General features: G+C 37.6%; 1 protein-coding gene and 1 long non-coding RNA gene across 5 annotated transcripts in view; one reads left to right on the top strand and one right to left on the bottom strand.

The window, feature by feature from the left end:
* LOC103095471 (uncharacterized) overlaps positions 1-16,120 on the top strand; it is a 67,090-nt gene extending 50,970 nt beyond the window's left edge. For all 3 annotated transcript variants that reach the window (XR_008915009.1, XR_008915010.1, XR_457461.3), the window contains one exon: positions 15,724-16,120. This is a non-coding gene — a long non-coding RNA (uncharacterized LOC103095471). The remainder of the gene's footprint in view (positions 1-15,723) is intronic.
* Positions 1-18,200, bottom strand: part of EXD2 (exonuclease 3'-5' domain containing 2) — a 77,299-nt gene extending 59,099 nt beyond the window's left edge. The window contains exons 1-2 of one of the 2 annotated variants that reach the window (XM_007473106.3): positions 17,973-18,200; positions 3,833-4,233 (exon numbers count right to left, since the gene is read on the bottom strand). In XM_007473106.3, coding sequence (XP_007473168.1) covers positions 3,833-4,180 — 348 coding nt within the window. In that variant the 5' untranslated portion in view covers positions 4,181-4,233; positions 17,973-18,200. The remainder of the gene's footprint in view (positions 1-3,832; positions 4,234-17,972) is intronic. The other variant, XM_007473108.3, reaches the window with a different exon arrangement.
* Positions 18,201-18,505: the final 305 nt, after the last annotated feature.

The raw sequence follows: 18,505 nt of genomic DNA, 5'->3' as shown, positions 1-18,505 counted from the left end.
AATAGGCAAGTGCGTCCCCATACTTGGTAGCAGCTCTCTCTAGCCTCAAGCCAGAGTACATCAGTCATTGCAAGAGAAAGTTTCCACAGATTACCATTTCTATTTCAATTGGCACCTCTAGTTTGACTCGAACCCCATCCTTTTAAGGCAGGAAAGAAAGAAACTTATTTTCAGACAAGTGATTTTTGGAATTAGCATCTAGATAGATAGAATAGCTGAAATGAGTTAAGATTTTGTTATTGGGGGAGTAAGAGATTATTTAAGATAGCTTAGGGTGAAGAATAACTAGATAGAATAAGTATACAGGTATCATTGAAAAATGCAAGTTGCATTTTTTTGTCTAATAAAAGGGGGGACTGTGGTAGAGACTTGAAGAGAGAGAGGTTTTGCAGGACAAGCCAAGATGCAAGAAACAAGCTGGGGACCTGACCTGCCTGTCAATCAAGAAGAAGGTTCCAAACGGAATGTTCCCAGGAGTTGGCAGTTGGGGGTCTGGCCACAGAGAGGAGACCTGCCTGATCTTGTCAAATTTGGCCCACATATTTGGTTTAGAACAGCATTGCTTAATGGCTTGCAGCAAATCCTCCCTGTACCTTTTCAAATAGGACATGCTAGTTGGATTGGCAAAGTCCATATCCACCTTTGCTCTACAGTTGGCCATAGTCAAATTGTTGTCTGATCTAGTTTTCTCCAAAAATTGTCTCTGTTCATGGGGGCTGAACAGCTCAGACAATAGGAACTCTACGTCTTCGATGTCTGGATCAAAGATCCTAAATGCACATTTAAGCTCCTTTTGGGATTTAAAAGGATTGTCCACAAATTTTGGGAAATGGCACTTTATGGACTCAAGTTTCTGAGAAGTAAATTGTCTATGGGCTTTTGAGCGTATCACACCAGCAGTATACCTGTGGCAGCCATCAGCCATCAGCCATCAGTAGGGATCAGTAGGCAGACCCCAGTGCATTCCTCTTTAGCAGTATCCCTGTGGCAGCATTCCCCTGTATCAGTATCTCTCAGTGTCTCTCAAAGTACTTCTATCTCCATTGCAAATAGGCAAGTGTGTCCCCATACTTAGTAGCAGCTCTCTCTAGTCTCAAGCCAAAGTACATCAGTCATTGCAAGAGAAATGGTTTCCACAGATTACATTTCTATTTCAACACCCTATGCCAAGACAAGTTCAAAAGGGGTATATGACAGATATAAAGTGTGACAGTATAAGCAAATTAGGTGACCATAAAATGCTTTTTGTGATGGCAAAAAAATGGAAACTGAGGGAATGTCCCCCGATTGGGGAATGGCTGAAAAAATTTTTGTTATATGATGGTGATGGAATACTATTGTGCTATAAAGAATGATGTACCAGATGTTTTTGGAAAGAACTAGAAAGCCCTACATAAACTGATGTGGAATGAAATAAGAAGAACTAGGAGAACACTGAACGTGGCAATTGAAACATTGTCAGATGATCAAATGTAATAGATTTTACTACTAATAGCAATATAATGACCCAGGATAATCTGAGGGACTTATGAAAAAGAATGCTATCCACATACAGAAAAAGAACTGTTGGAATAAAATGCAAAAAAAAAAATATGACTTATCACTTATTTGTGTATATGATTTGGGTTTAGCAAAAATCAATAATATGGAAATGAGTTTTCAGTGATAATACTTGTATTAACCCAGTCAAATTGCTTGTCAAATCAAAAAGGTAGTAGGGAGTAGGGGACAGAGAGAGCATGAATCAAATAACCTTGGAAAACTTAAGTGTAAATTTAGTACAGGAATAAAATAAAGAAAAAAAAATTGTAAAAGAACCAATCGGGGAGTAGCTAAGAAATAGAAGGATGGATCAATGGAATAGATTGGGGTAAATGACCTCAGCAATCTAGTGTTTGATAAACCCAAAGATCAGGCTTTTGGGATAAGAACTCACTATTTGAAAAAAAAAACTACTGGCAAAATTGGAAAACAATATGGCAAAAAAATAGGTTTAGATCAATATCTCACATACTATACCAAAATAAGGTTTAAAATGCATATATGACTTAAACATAAAGAATAATTTTATAAGTAAATTAAGGGAACACAGAATAGTTTAGCTGTCAGATCTAAGGAGAAGGGAAGAATTTATGACCAAACAAGAGACAGAGAACATTTTAAGTTGTAAAATGAATAATTTTTATTTCATTAAATTCAAAACAATGCAGTCAAAATTAGAAGTGAAATTACAAACTAGGAAAAATTTTTATAACAAATTTCTCTGATAAAGGCCTCATTTCTCAAATATATAAAGAGAAAAGTCAAATTTATAAAAATCTAAGTTATTCCCCAATTGATAAATGATCAAAGGATATTAATAGTTTTCAGATGAAGAAATCAAAGCTATTGATAATCATATGAAAAAATATTCTAAGTCCCTCTCTCTAATCAAGAGAAATGCAAATTAAATTAATGCTAAGGTATCATCTCATACCTATCAGATTAGCCAATTCGTATTAAGGAAAATGACAAATATTAGAGGATGTGGCAAAATTAAGACACTAATGCATTGCTGGTGGAGCTGTGAACTGATACAACCATTCTGGAGGGCAATTTGGAATTATGCCCAAAGGGATATAAAACAATGGAAAATCTTTGATCCAGTTATACCACTACTAGGTCTGAAAATTTTGAAAACTATAAAGGGATGTCCCTCAGCTGGGGAATGGCTGAACAAATTGTGGTATGTGATAGTGATAGAATATTAGTGTGTTATAAGGAATGATGAAAAAGATGATTCAGAAAAAGTTGGAAAGACCTACATGAACTAATGCAGAGTGAAATAAACGGATCCAGGAAAACACTGTGTACACAGTAACTGCAATATTGTGGAACGATCAAATGTGATAGATTTTGCTACTGACAGCATTACAAGGATCCAGAACAATTCTGAGGGAAAAAGAATGCTATCCACCTGTAGAGAAAGAACTATTGGATTAGGAATGCAGATGAAAAAATATGAGTTATCACTTTTCCATTAAATAAAAAATATTATTTATACCAAAAATATATCAGTATATATTGGGGGGGTTGTTTTATGAGATTATTCATCTAAAAAATAAAAAATATGGAAATATATTTTGCATAACATATGTATAATAACCCAGACTGAATTGCTTGTCAGCTCCAGGAGTGGGAAGGGAAGGGAGGGAGATAATTTGGATCATTTAACTTTAGAAAACTTATGTGGAAATTTGTCACTTTATTCAAAATTTTTTTATTTTAATAACAATAAATAACCTCTGAATGGGTCCAAGTGGCTCAAAAAGAATAGTACCTTTGCACATATTAGGCACATAAATATTTACTAAATTAAATCTATTTTGATTTTACTTACTGGCTTTTTGCTAACTTCCCATGAATGCCCATATTCTAGATGGCTATTTTTTTCAACAATTTGATCTACTATATTAATCAAAGTATTGGTGTTTGTTTATCTATATTCTAAGTTAAATTTAGTCAATTGAATTTGAATATTATCTATTATAATGACTTTTTTTTAAACCTCCCAAAAGATCCTAAGAAGTTTAACTTTATTTTAATAAGAAGACTAAACCTCTTTTCTGGTTAGAGCTCCTACCATCCCCCTTAGGTTATGTATTTATATACTAGGTGAATGATTAACAGCTAGCCCATATGCTAAAAACCCATTTTGATACAAAAATCCAGTGCTAGTTTCTCCCTAATCTTATTCTCTACTCATCTGCTCTCCAAATAAATTAATTAGAAAGGGAAATTTTGGGGTATTGAGAGTTGGGGTTATTTGTTTCCTTTATGCTTTGTCACTTACCCATTCACAGTCAATTCCAAGGACTGGACATTGTTCCAACTCCTCCCAGAGAAAAGATTCAACTCTCTCCCATTCTTCCCTCTCAGACACAATCACCACACTCTCTCTGAGGATCCTTTCCACTTGTGAGACTTTGGGAACAACCAAGAATGATAACGGTGGTGGCCGTAGTTTTGTTGGAGCCAATTCTTTATTTTTGTCTTCTTCCACCTCCACCTCCTCCTCCTCCTCCTCCACTCCTGAGATGATGCCCCTCCAGCGCTGGTAGGCTTTCCATATGAATAAGCTTCCCACAGCTGCACCAAAAAGGGTGGTCAACATTATGGCAAATGTACTGGGTTTGGACATCTTCCTATCTTCTGACACTCAACTCAACAGAAGATTCGGTTAAATACACCAAACTACAAAACAAATGGGGGAAAAAAAGAGAAAAAAATGACTACTTAAAAGAATCATTCCTTCTAAACTGGGTCTAAATACCTACAACAAAAATATTTCTTTGTTGACAACTCAAGAGTTGATGGTAACCAGAGGTCAATATTAGAAAATATTGCCAAACAGTTCAAGTTAGTCATGTTCTTTATCCTTTCCTCTCCCACCCATTGGTAGTATACCCTTTTCCTTTGCCCACCATTACTCACTTTAGTTACCTAGTGCCTTTAAAATAGGAAATAAAATAATATCATGAGCCAGAGAATTTAGAGTTGGAAGGTGCTTTGCATATCAATCTCATTTTGCAGATGAAAAGACTTAGTTTCAATGAGGGTAAATGACTTGCCCCAATTCACATATTAATAAGTAGAAAGGATTTGAAACATTGGTCACCTGACTCCAAATCCCATGTTATCACTACATGTCTGTAAAAATTAAGTGGGTTGATGTACTTGAAAGCATTTGATAACTTTAAAGTTCCACATTAACTACAACAATAATATTGATTGGTGGATAAGTACAAGTCAATGGGGCCACTGCTAGACATTTGCATTTTAAACCTTAATGTGCTTATAGCCAGAACTGTAATTCTGCCTTTCATGGCAAATTTCACAATCATTTCCATTGAAAAGCAATGTTCCATTAATTATGAGACAAATTCAGTTAGAAGACAGAGAAACCTCAAACTCTGTGATACACAGTTTCATGTGGGTGGAGGAACGAAGAGGGAGTCTGGGGAAGAACCATCTTGTGGCAAAAGGAAAGTAAGACCCTTTTTGCAATGAAGCAGCTAGAAAGCATGTGGGTGCAAGTTAGCTAAAGAAAGCTTCTTCCTATTTGATCTAATTATTCTTGCTAACTAAGTACTAACTTCACTGTTTCTACCTAGTAAAGGAATACAAGTGTCTCTAGCACTCTGGACAAAGTGGATACAAAGAAAAAAGCGAAAATAATCCCTACTCTCCAAGGAGATTAGTGGCATCAACGTTGTAGGCCAAATACAAAGGAATCATACACATTTGGGGTCAGATGGGAATAGAATAATTAAGTGGAACAAGGGGAAGCTATATTGATGAAAAAGGTAGATAAAAGAAAACATGAAAGAGCAGATTTTTTTTAAAAAGGTACAACTATTCTCAACTCTTATTTAACATCATTTTTCTCTGCTTGGTCTGGTAAGGTTAAATAAAAATGATTAACATCAAACTTGAAATGGTTAACATGAAACTCAAAATAAGGGAGATTTTAAGTCTCAATTAAAAAATATTTAAGTACCTAAGTTATGTCAGGCACTGTACTAAATGCTGTAAAGAAAACCTATTTCTGACTTCAATGCAATCAGGTACCAAATCCACACTGTGGGATTTAAAATGGTTGAGGTCTTAAACTGTAGTGAGTTAAAATGGTGGAAGATATAAATTGTGATAGATATAAGAGAGGGTGAGTAAATTTGACCGCAGAAAATATGTTTCACTACAGTGTCTTGGTTTTTAAATCAAATATAAGGTGGTCGCCAGGGAAATATTCCCAATTATTCAAATACCCAAGTCAACTGGGTTTTATAGAGATTTTAATTAATACAAATGTGGAATTAAAGAAAAGAGAGAAAAAGGAATAAGTATGAAGGGCCTTAAGCCAACATGGCCTAGACCTGAGTCTTAAGAGAGAGAGATCAGTCAGTCAGTCTTTTAACACTCACTACAAGGTCTGCCTAAGAAAGAATTCTAGTGACACCAGGCCAGCATCATCTCAGCTGCAGCTCCCTCCTCCATCTGAATGTTTCAGAATCAGTCCTCCTCAATTTGAATGTTTCAGAATGAGCTCTTCAATCTGAATGTTTCAGAATGACTCCCTCAATCTGAATGTTTCAGAATCACCTCCAGCTCTTCTCTGAGCTGTTATTTTTAAGGGCAAAATCTCCTATGTCACCTCCCCTAAGTTCTTCCATCTACCAATCACTGTAGATGTTTTCCAAAAGACAGCCCATTTTGAATTCACAGCTGAGTAGATTAATCTCTTTAATAAGTCAGAAAAAAAATGCTGCTGTGTAGACTAATTTCATTAAGAGAAAACCTCTGAGTAAGTTTTCACCTTTTAGGTCTAAGTAGTTTACAAGTTGCCCCACCTTTATAGGCACTTAGCATCCCATTGTATCAATTCCAAAAATAGGCATGGCTCAAAGAACTCCTTTCCTTTATAAGTATGGTTTTCAAGTACTTTCATTGTTTAGCAAGGAGTTTTCTGCCCTAAAGCATTCTTAAGTGCCGAATAGAATTCCTCCCATAGCAAGGAGTTTTCTCCCCTAAAGCAGTCCCAAGTAGGGATAGGGTAGAGATCCTTCCATAGCAAGGAGTTTTCACATTCAAGTAGAGTTCTCACTATCTGGTAGGGAACTATTTCAAGTAGGGAATTGGAGGATTCCTCAATGTGGAGTAAAATTTTTAACATTCATAAGTCTGTGAAATTTTAAGGTTTACACAACACGCCAAAACACTAAAAACAAATAAACAAAAACCAAAACCATACAGCCCAAAACATTACAAGAATTTAGAGAACAAAATAAGTAGAATCAATGTAATGGAATCCCATTTTGCTGTAAGAAATGGCAATGGGAATGGTTTCAGAGAAACCTGGGAAAACTGTCAAGAACTGATGAAGAGTGAAGTAAGCAGAACAACTTATTTAATGGCAATAATATTGTAAAAGAAATAATTTTGAAAGACTTAGAAATTCTGATCAGCATGATGACCAACCACAGATGAAGAGGACTCATGTTGAAAGATGTGTGAAAGGAACCCCCCTCCCAGGATCACATACTTCGGTCCTGTGTCCCAGTATTACATCGAGTCAGTACTCCATCATGGGTCATGGGACAGTGACCTAGGCACATGATCCGGAAAGGATCAGGTTAGGATCCCGGGTAAAGAAGATATAAAAGATGGGGTTTCCAGGAAGTGAGGTCTCTCTATTCACTCCAGGATGCTGTGAAAAGGCAGAAATGGAGAGTCATGTGGAGAGTATCCATGTAGCTAGTTTAGAATAGGCTTCCTTCTCTCTGTCTGCTTTCTTATTCAAGTAAATATTAATAAACTCTATGGAAAATAAGGACCAGATTTAATTTAGTTTTTAACAAAGAGACTATCCATTTCCTGATTGAGAGATGAAAGACTTTTCAAGAGTGTAGATTGAAATTTATTTTCTGACATGCCAAATACAGAAATCTGTTTTGTTTGACTACATTTTTGTAAATGAGGTATTGTTTTTCCATTCTCTCAATTAGGGTGTGGAGATGTGATGGAAAGTAGATTTTTGCTTACTAAAAAATTTTTTTTTAATTTAGTAAAAATAGGATGTTCAATCTATTACATACTTGAAAAACAAACTATATTTAATACAGATTTGTCTCCCAGTATTATTTTTCTGTTTTATTTTAAATATAGAAATGCTCATCTCATTTGCTTTTTTTAATTACAGAATTTGAAAAAGAATAAATAATAATGGATTAACTTCATTTCCTTTTCTGACATGGTTACTAAATGGAAGATAAGGGGTGTGACAAATATACTCTATCAAGATTTCAGCAAGGCATTTCACCAAATATTTTTTACTATTCTTATAGTCTGCACTGATCCTAGATCCTCATCTACACCACCTGGAAGCAAAAGCCTCAATTGGTCTCCTTACCTAAAGTCTTTCCCCTTATCAATACATCCTTCCCAAATCTGCAATTCTGATTTTCCTAAGGCTTTGTTCTGGCTAAGTAAGGCCTCAATTCAGCAAATTCTTGTGGCCCCCAATTATGTCCAGCAACTAATACAAACTCCACTTTATTATTTAAAGCCCTTCATAATCTGGTCCCAAATTACCTTTCTAGCCTAATTACACATCACTCCCTCTGATGCATCCTACAGTCCAGTCAAACTCGCTTTCTTAATACAGGACATTTCATCTTTCATCTCTGCTTTGACCAGGTTGTCCCCTTGGATGTACCTGGAATATACATCCCTTTGTCTTTTCTGTCTCTAAGAATCCTTGGTTTCCTTTAGGGCTCAATTAGAGTAAAACTTTCTATAATGGGATTTTCCTAATTCCCCAGTTTCTAATGTCTTTTCCTCCAATTACCTTGTATCTATTTCTATGGCTCTATATATGTACGTGTTGTCTTCCCTGCCTAGATTGTATAAGCTCTTTGAGGGAAAGGATTGTTTCATTTTTGTCTTTGTATCTCTAGCACAGTGCTTGTCACATATGCTCAATAAATTCTTATTTATTGACAGCATTCTCAAGTCCTACTCATTTCAAGTAGGAATTGTTGCATTCTTTGATTTTAACCTAAAGCCTACCTATAGATAACATAGTACCTGGGGCACAATGTTGGTGCTTAAAGTTGTTTTTGTCCTTGGTTTCTGAAGAAGACCAATACCACCACAGGGTGATGACTTGGAAATTAATTGGATTGAGCTGAGGCAGAACTGCACAAACTTGTCAGCCTCACTCTCTCTCTTACAGAGTCATGGAAAGGACAAAAGTCAGGACAACTAGTGATGGCCTGGGATGCAATGGATGACCTTGACACTCCATAGCACCCTGCCTCAAGCTTCCTTCAAGGCCTTTGGAACAAATCATTCTCATCTGCCCATTCCATCAGGGGAAGTCTTCATATGTTTGGGATAGATGTCTCCCTCACTCACTGATAAGTTTGACACCTGTTAGTTACCCTCAATTGGTTAAGCCCATCTGCTGACATGGTGTTTCCAGAGTGTGACTGCTGCATGTGCTTCAGCTTCTTGGAGACAAAAGTGAGAGCTGAGTGAAAGATGGACACCTAAGTTGGATGAGCAGCCTTGAAAAAGATTCTGCAAGTCTTCACATCAGAAGTGTTTAAAAAGACTTGTTGATTGGTTAACATAGCTAACACCTTTTCCTCCCACATTAACTCTTTTGGTAGCCATGCCACAGTAGACCCATTGAGTTTTAAGTTCTCTAAATCCCCCCAAATCTTGTTCACAGAAATTTTTTTCTAGTTATGTTTTCTATATCCTATTTTTTTTTTGCAATTGACTCTTGAAGTTTAGGACTTGAGATTTTTCCCTAACTTCATTTCAGCTTATCAAATTCAGCTCATCATTCTTGTTGATCAGGATCTCTTTGGATCTTTTTCTTAAACCCTTGCGTTCTGTCTTAGTATCAGTTGAAGAGCTTTACAATTGGGGTTAAGTGACTTACTGAGGGTCACACACCTTAGGACCATCTAAATCCAGAGTTGAACCTAAGGCCTCCTAACTCTAAGCCTAGTGCTCTATCCACTGCACTTCCTAGTGTAAACTTTAAAATACTCCACCCTTCTTAAACCTTACTTTAGGGGAAGATAAAGTAATCTCCTGATTGAACAATGAAGGTAATTAGTTCTCACCTTATAGTGAAGCTAAGTCTATTTTTAGATCTTAATACAAAAAGGTGTTAAGTAACTATAAAGGTTAAATTAATCACAAAAAGGTCAAGCAACTTAACCAAAGGTGAAGTTAAGTAACTTAAAAGATATAATCTAATCAAAGAAGGTGAGAACTAAAAGTATGGGCAGTCCTGGAGAAACCCTTTGATGTGATTGGTATAAGTGAAAATTTAGAGGAGACACAAGGGTGAAAGATCTATATATTTGGCTCCCTTGCTGTCTCCGGAAGGATCCGGAAGGAATAGAAGGACTCTCTTTCCCTTATTAGTGGTGAAGAATTAGCAGAGAGGAACATGCTGAGCCTTTCGGCATCTTAGCGTGGCTACAAGCTATTGTTCAGTTCTCTGGTGACTTTCTGGCCGAGTTTTCCTCCTTTACTTTCCAACTTTATCCTCTTAGAAGCCTCTAATCTTCTTCAGAGACCTAAAGGCAGGGATTTTTAAATTCCCCCTAGCACAGGACAGGAGGGAGAAATCCTATATCCCCTTCCTTCCCTCTCCTTAATTCCTTCCCTCTATATTAATTAAATTACCATAGTAAAGTACCAGACTGACTTGGGTATTTTATTTGGGATTTCCCCTGGCGACCAATTAAATATAGATTTTAAGTCACAACTCTAAATTCATCTTTACACTAGTTGTGCCCATCTATTCAGATCTTGATTCATCATCCAACAAACAGTACCTATCTTTAGTTTTGTGCCTTCAAGTTTCATAAATACATCACTTATGTCTTCAAGTTAATCAATCAATAAATAAACACTTAAGAGCCTACTATGTGCTTGGCACCATGCTAAGCTATGAGGATACAAAAAGAGGAAAAAGACCAGTCCCTGCCCTCAAGGAGCTTACAATCTAACGGGAGAGATGAGTTGCAAACAAATATAGACAATGAAAAGGTTAAAAACAACATAAGTAGGAAATAACAGAGGGAAGGTATTAGAATTAAATGGGGTTGTGCAAGACTTCCTTGTAGAAGATAAGATTTTAGCTGGGACTTAAAGGAAGCCAGGAAGTCAGTGAGTTATTAATAAAAATTATAAACATCACACAGAGTTGAACATAAACCCTTGAGTGATACCTCTAGAGACTTCTTTCCAAATTGACATTGTGGCCTTTCAAATAGTACCAAATCTATGTACCTAGATTTTCTAGTGTATATTTCTCCATCTAGTAAAAAAAAAAAAAACCAACCATTTATAAAATGCTGGGTATGTACTTAGATATTGTGCTACATGCTAAAGATAGAAATACCAAAAAAGGAAAAGTCCTTTCCTTCAAGGAGCTTACATTCTATTGGGAGAAAACATGTGTACATATAAGTAGAAGCAAAATATATGCCAGTTAAGTTTTGGGTAGAAGACATAAGTAGTTGAGGGAATCAGGAAAATCCTCATTAAAAAGCAGAGCACTCAAGTTGAGTCATATGTAATAAAGCTAGAAAGGTAAATTCGAGCTAGATGATTACCTGGCAAACAATAGAGTTTCTATTTTATGCTGAAGGTTACCAGGGAGCTAAAAGTTATTAAACTGTATGGACAGAGCAGTCCATCAGAAAACTGGGTTGGCAGATATGGCCATTGCAATAGTCTAGTTTTCACATTGTGTTTAGTGGGAGGGTGCCTTTGCTTGTCCTGCTTTGACTTCTGTCCTTTTGAGGAGCTTTTTTAAAGCTCCTCAAATCAGTTTGGAAGGATATTCAGAGCAGCTTCAGGATTTCCCTGCTACTACTATGCAGCTGTCTTGGTTCCACTCCCCATTGCAATAGTCTAGGAAAACAGTGTTTGGGGCCTAAACTAGAAGAGGAATATGTGGACTGCAAAGTCAGAAAAACAATTGTTGAAGAAAATTCTTTCTACATGTAAATAAAAAAATGATAATCTGGAGTAGAAGCCATCTAATTGGAGAGAAGGGTCAGATTTTAAATACTGAGAAGGTAGAAACAACAAGATTTGGCAAATAAGTGAATAATATGTGAGGGGAGGGTGAGATATTAAAGATAATGCCAAGATCATGAACCTAGGAGATGAAAAGAATGGGGTACTCAGGAAAGAAATGACGTTCAAAAGAAGGGCAGAATTAGATTGATGTAGTATAGCAGGAGTTGAATTCTGTTTTAGACATGTTTAGTATAAAATCTCTATAGTACAAGGGTGCTTAGCTCTCCTTTTTTAGAAATAGGCATATGAAAACACTTTTAAGCTTAATCTTCAACATTTTTAACATTTTCCCCATCACTTTATTAAGTCTAGATAACCAACAAAACAATAAATCCAGCCTTCAAATTGTACTGGTTGCTGATTTCTCATGTGCAACACTGAAAAATTAACTATCAGCTCTCAAAGGTTCTAACACATCGGGAATCTAATTCAAAATGTCCATTTGGCAACTGATCATAATATAGGACTAGAACTCAATATGTCTAGAAATAGAATAAATCTGAGATTCATCAGTACAGAGATAATTAAACTCATGGGACCTACTGAGGTCGTTGAATTAGAAATAATGAGAAAGAAAAGAAATGAGGACCCAAGACAGAGCCTTGAGGTATATCTACAGGTAGAGGGTATTTGGTGATGACTTTGCAAAAGAGACAGAGAAGGGAGTGGTCAAAGAGGTCAAAAGACAATCGAGTGAGCAGTGCCACAAATATCCATCCAGTGAGGAGAGAATTTATCAACATGTCAAATGCCAAGAAAGACAAGAAATGACAAAACCACCATCATCTGCAATGATCACACTATCTTGGAATATCACATTCTCCAAGTACTACATTTGAGGAAGAACATTGGCAAACTGTAGGACAATTAGGAAAGTAAAGAAATTGGAAAGTAGGCCAAGAGAGAAGCAGCCGAAAGAACAAATATTTAGCCTGTAGAAAAGATTTGGCTGTGTATGCATGTGTTATGCACATGCATAACATATCAAATTGCTTGCCTTCTCAATGAATGTTAAAAATTGTTTTTACATATAACTGGAGAAATTTTTTTTAAAGATATGATTTGGCAATAACAGTGCTTAGTGAGGGAGTGAGTGACTGTGTGAGTGTATGTGTGGGTATGTTGAGTGTTTTCCTGACACTACTTTTTCCTGGTCCTCATCTCTTCAATTTCCTTTTCTGGATCATCATTCATGTAATCCCCATGGTTCTGTAAATGGATCCTCTCCTCTTCACTCCACATTTACTCTTTGTGAGGGGGGTAACAAGGTGTTCAGGGAAGCCTCTGGTGTGAGGGTTTCCCAGGCCCTTTTCAGGGCTGCTTTCCCCCTCTGGTATCCACCCAACTGCCACCACACAGCTCTCACCTGGGTTGTCCCAAGAAGCTACATGTACAGCAGCTCCATCTCAGTAAAACCATCTAACGGATGGGCTAAACCAGGATAAGAGCAACTGAGAGGCCTCCAACCTGTCAGTGAGGTAAGGAGGTGGCTACTCTGGTCATAAGAAGACTTCCCTAGGTACATTGGGTAGATGAAAACAGTTTATTCCAAGAGCCATGAAGGTGGCTGAAGCCGACTGAGAGCTCAGTTAGATGGTGAAGAGGCCAAGATAGTCATCTTGACTTTTGTCCTGTCCCTGGTTTCATGATTCTAGAAGAGAGAGTGAAGTTAAAGACTTTGTTCAGCTCTGTCTTACTTAATTAAACAGTGAGATATCATTTTGGTCTTCTTCAAGTATGAAGGATAATCATCTGATCCACTCTTGGTGGCTTCATCAGTTTCCATTCCTTCCACTATCATCTTTATGAGCTCTAGTCACAATCACTAACCTCCTTTTAAGCATCTCCATCTGGATCCATGGCTTCTTTTAAAGTTCAACTTATAAGCCACTTTCTACAGGAAGTCTATCCTGGTGGCTCCAATGGCTAATGCCTTCCCAGGGAGATTAGAGTGTATCCATTTTCAAAGTATTTTGTATTTAGTTTTCTGCATACATATTGTTCCATGCCCACTCCACCCCTACCCCAGTTTCTCCTCAACCCTGCCAACACTGAGTTTCAGTCTTATCTGACAATTTGGTTGAGTTGCTTAAAGTACTATTTCTTTTTCTTTTTTTTTTTAAATAAAGCACTTTAAAGTGATTATTTATCATATGGTACAATGGAAAGAGGATTGACTCTGAAGTCAGGGAACTTGGGCTTGAAACTGGTTTCATTAGTTGAACATAGCAGCCAGGTGTTTATAAACGAAGGATCACCAAGTATTAGGGGATACAAGAAAACAATATGGCAGAAAGTAGGTTTAGACCAATATCTTATACTTTATACCACAATAAGGTCCAAAAGGAAATCATATACAAATTTTCAGGTACAAGGAAAAATAGACAATTTCAACTTAGCAAAAATAAAAGTTTTTCCACAAAATACAGTTAGAATATTCTTATACCTAGCACTTATATAAAGCTGTAAGATTTATAAAGTACTTTATATTTATGATCTCATTGATCCTCACATAATCTTGGGAGTGTACAGTTAAGAAAGTGGAAGCTGACAGAAGCTTGTATGATTCACCCAGGGTCATACAATTAGTAAATATCTAAGGCAGGATTTGCACTCAGGTTTTCTTGAATCCAAGTCCAACACTATTCACTGTGTCACCTAGTTCTTGGGAGGAAAAGTGAAATGGGAAAAAATTTTTTGTCACAGTATCTCTAAGAAAGTTTGATATTCAAAAGTTAGGAAATTGATTTAGAAATATATACATATATGCATATACACAAACACATATATATCCATTCCTCAAAGAACACCATTGGAAAAACTGCTATCACTAATCAATCACTAATAATAAGATAAACTCTGAGGTTCAACCTCATATTACTCAAATGGGCAAAGGTGACCCCACACACACCAATGCATCATTGGGGAAATTGTGAACTGATTCAACCATTCTGGAAGGCAGTTTGTAATTATGCCCAAAGGGCTTTAAAAGAATGCATGTCTTTTCATCCTGTAATATCACTACTAGGTCTGTATACCAGAGAGTATTAAAAAGGGAAAAGAACCTACTTGTTCAAAAATATTTTATAGCAGTTCTTTTTGTGGTGGCAAAGAACTGGAAATTGAGGGGATGTCCATCTATTGGAGAACGACTGAACAAAATGTGGCAAATGATACTGATAGAATACTATTGTGCTATAACAAATGGTGAACAGAATGATTTCAGAAAGAGCTGGAAAATGTGAACTAGAACAGACATCCAGGAATTGATGAAAGGAACAGAACCAGGAGAACATTATAAACAGAGACACATTGTGGCACAATCGAATGTAATGGACTTCTCTACTAGCAGCAATGCAATGATCCAGAATAATTCAGAGGGACTTATGAGAAAAAACACTATCCACATCCAAAGAAAGAACTGTGGGAGTAGAAATACAGAAGAAAAACAACTGTTTGATTACATGGTGCAATGGGGATATGATTGGGGATATAGACTCTAAAAGATCACCCTAGTGCAAATATTAATAATATGGAAATAGGTCTTGATCAATGACACATATAAACTCCAGTGGAATTGCTCTTTGGCTACGAGTGGGAGGAGGGGAGGGAAAGAACATGTTTCATGTAACCATGTAAAAATATTTCAAATTAATTAATAAATAAATTTAAATTCTTAAAAAAAGGAAAGAGCTGGAAAGACCTACATGAACTGATGTAAAATGAAATAAGCAGAACTAAGAGAATATTGGACACAGTAACAGCAATACTGTGAAAGGCTCAACAGTGAAAGACTTGTCTTTGTATCAGTGATACAAAGGTCTGGGGCAGTTCTGAAGGACTTATGATGCATATGAAAAGTAGGTTGACACAAGAAAAATTTACATGAACAACACAAGAAAAACAACTGAGGCTTCAAAAATGTTCTATTAATTGACTACCTAAGACTTTAGAATAGTAATAATGAAGCTGGTTTCCCAGTCAACAGAGGTGGTAGAATGTACAGCATTGAAATGAGGCTTATATATGTTGACTTGTTTTGCTTAACTGTATTTCTTTGTTCCATAGGAGCTTTCAATGGGGTGTGGAGAAGGGAGAAGAGTAGTCACTGGGAAAGGACAATGATGTGAAAAAATATCATCAATAAAATTTTTTTTCAAAGAATTTATTTAAATATGAGAATACTTGTATATAGTGATACAGAATAAGAAAAGCAGAGCCAAAAGGATATCAGTGAAAAAAATCATAATGCTATCCTACCTCCTAACAGAGATTATATTTTCAAGCTAAAAAATAAAACATACATGTGAACAAGAATAATGTGGGAGTTTGTTTTACTTGACTATTTGTTAGAAGGGTTTTGTTTTTCTATTTTTTTTCTATTCAAAGGTGATGAATTGAGGGAAAATTGTTAATTGAAAAAATGAATTTTTATTTTTAAATCATAGAATCATGTATTTAGAATTGGAAGGGACCTAAGTGTCATGTTTCAATGCCCTCATTTTACAGTTAAGGAAACTGAAGCCTAAGGAGTTACTAGGTCAAAATCAGTCTGTGGGATGGCAGGGTAAGGATTTGAACCCTTTGACACTAAATCTATTTGCCTTTTTAGTGGGGTGCAAAAGCTGTCAGTGTACAACTAAAAAAAAAATATATGTATGCATTGTTCAGCTACACAAGCCACATTTGCTCTTTTCCCTTATTTAAGAAGTTTCAAATTTTTCCACCAAAATTGACAAAAACACCAGTGACACAAAAATTCTAATCACTCCATAAATGTAATTATCTAGTCTTATAAGTAAAAGAGACCTTAGAGGCTATCTAATCTAACCCTTTCACTTCATACCATGAGAAAACTTATACTCAGATATGAGAGAAAAATGATTTCCCAAAGCAAAAGAAATATCAAAGTGGCAGATGGAGGAAGGGATGTGAACCTGGGCCTTCTGGCTCCAAATTCTGAGCCCTATTGGACTTTTTTTCATTTTTCAGGTTGGAAGAAAAATAAGGTAGAAATCATATAAAATGCCCACTTTTCCATCCCATGAAAAAAAATCATAAAGATATAAGGGATGCAGCGTGGAAATGGGTACACAGCTGCTGCTTCTTCCCAGGGGAAACAAGGAAGACTTAAATATGCAACAACATCAAATTTGGTCTAGTAGAAGAAAATGGAATGCTGCAAAATTAGTCTGGACAAAATCTGAAGGAAGTCATGGAAGCTGTAGCTTGGAGAAGACATCCAGGAGACTCAGGAAAAATAAATGGAACTTGTGAGTAAGGACTGCAAAGAAATGGCGATGGAACACCTCTGGAATATAACTTCCTGAGCGCATCCCAAAGGTAAGTGGACCTAACCTCAGTCAGGTGGAAATGGCTCCAGGTGTTTCAGGTCCCAGTTTTCCTCCTCAGCTTGGCCAAAAAAAACACACACCAAAACCAAAACCAAAAAAAAAGAGAGCCAAGACCTTTGAGAGAAACGGATGAGAAGAAATAGAAGGTGAATGGGGGGGGGGGGGTGGGGGGGGGGAAGGATGGAGAAGGCACTTCTGGAACAGGATTCCCTAAGTACTTTCTCAGGTGATCGATCACTTGACCCTAGCCCAAGCAGAACCAGGAGATTTGGGGTACGTGAATGGTGAAGGTTTGAGTGAGAGGCGCAGGAGAATGGAGAGGAACCAACTCTGAAACAGGAATCCCAGAGCACTTCCCAGGTATAGATGCCTCCAGGTGATTCGGAGACCCAGACTCCCTCCCTGGGGTGCAAGAGAATAGAAAGTTAACACCTCTGAAACAGGACTCCAAGTCCTTCCTGGGAGTGGATGATCTGATCCCAGCCAGTTAGGAAAGACTCCAGGTGGTTCGAAGACCCAGACTCCTTCCCTGAGCTTGGAAAAAAGAACCAGGAGGTTCAGAGGAATAAATGGTGCGTGTGAGAGCGAGGAGTGCAGGTGAATGGAGAGGGCACACTCCTGGAACTGGACTCTCGGAGTACCAACCAGGTAGGGATACCTCCCGGGGTTCAAAGAAGGCGCCTTCCCAGCCGGGGCGTGGGCAGGATGAGAGGCAGGATGTAGGAGGACCAGTGTGGCCGGAGCTAGGCAAAGTCCCGCGGAGGAAGGGGAAGGCACGGGGCCAAATTTGGGGAGCCACAGAGGGAGTTGGGGGGTGGGGCAGGGTCCCGCCCCGAGCGAAAAGCTGCCCTCCCAAAGGGCGGGCCGCGTCCCCTTTGAGGCAGGCGGGCCGCTGCCCTCCCATTCCATGTCTCCTCCCCTGCAGGCTCCCTGTGGCTCGGGCTCCAGAACTAAGTCACTTACCGGTAGGGTGCCAGCAGAGACGTCAGGCTGACTTGTGGCGGGACAGCTGGAACCACTGTCTCCGCGTGCCTCCCCCCGGCTGGAAACACTTCCGCTGACCTGCTTCTGAAGAGACGAGGGGCTGCGGAGGAGGGACTTATGGCGGATCTTCCGCGCGTGTGGAAGCCGCCATATTGTACGGCAACGTACGCCTGCGCTGTAATCCCATCTGTTTGTCTTGAGTACAGGATGGGTTTCAATTTGCGCTTAAGGTACCAATGCAAAGACGTTTCCGAAATTAACTCTTCTTTTGAGGGAGAAGATGCTTTAAAAGATTGCAAATGAGGTTTAAGGGCTAGTTTCTCATCTTGGCTTTACTATGTAGCTATAGATGTAGGCATAGATATAAATATAGATACAAAGATATGGATATAAAAATACAAACACATAAGTAGCTATGTACATAGGTATGTATTCTCATGTAAATATAGTATATGATATATGTGTGTACATGTATGAATATAAAATTTTTATATGATGGGAAACCAGGTACA

This window comes from Monodelphis domestica, chromosome 1, assembly GCF_027887165.1.
Source record: "Monodelphis domestica isolate mMonDom1 chromosome 1, mMonDom1.pri, whole genome shotgun sequence".
Classification (NCBI taxonomy): Eukaryota; Metazoa; Chordata; class Mammalia; order Didelphimorphia; family Didelphidae; genus Monodelphis; species Monodelphis domestica.
The sequence above is the reverse complement of the archived record's forward strand: the minus strand, read 5'-3'. Positions and strand labels throughout refer to the sequence as shown.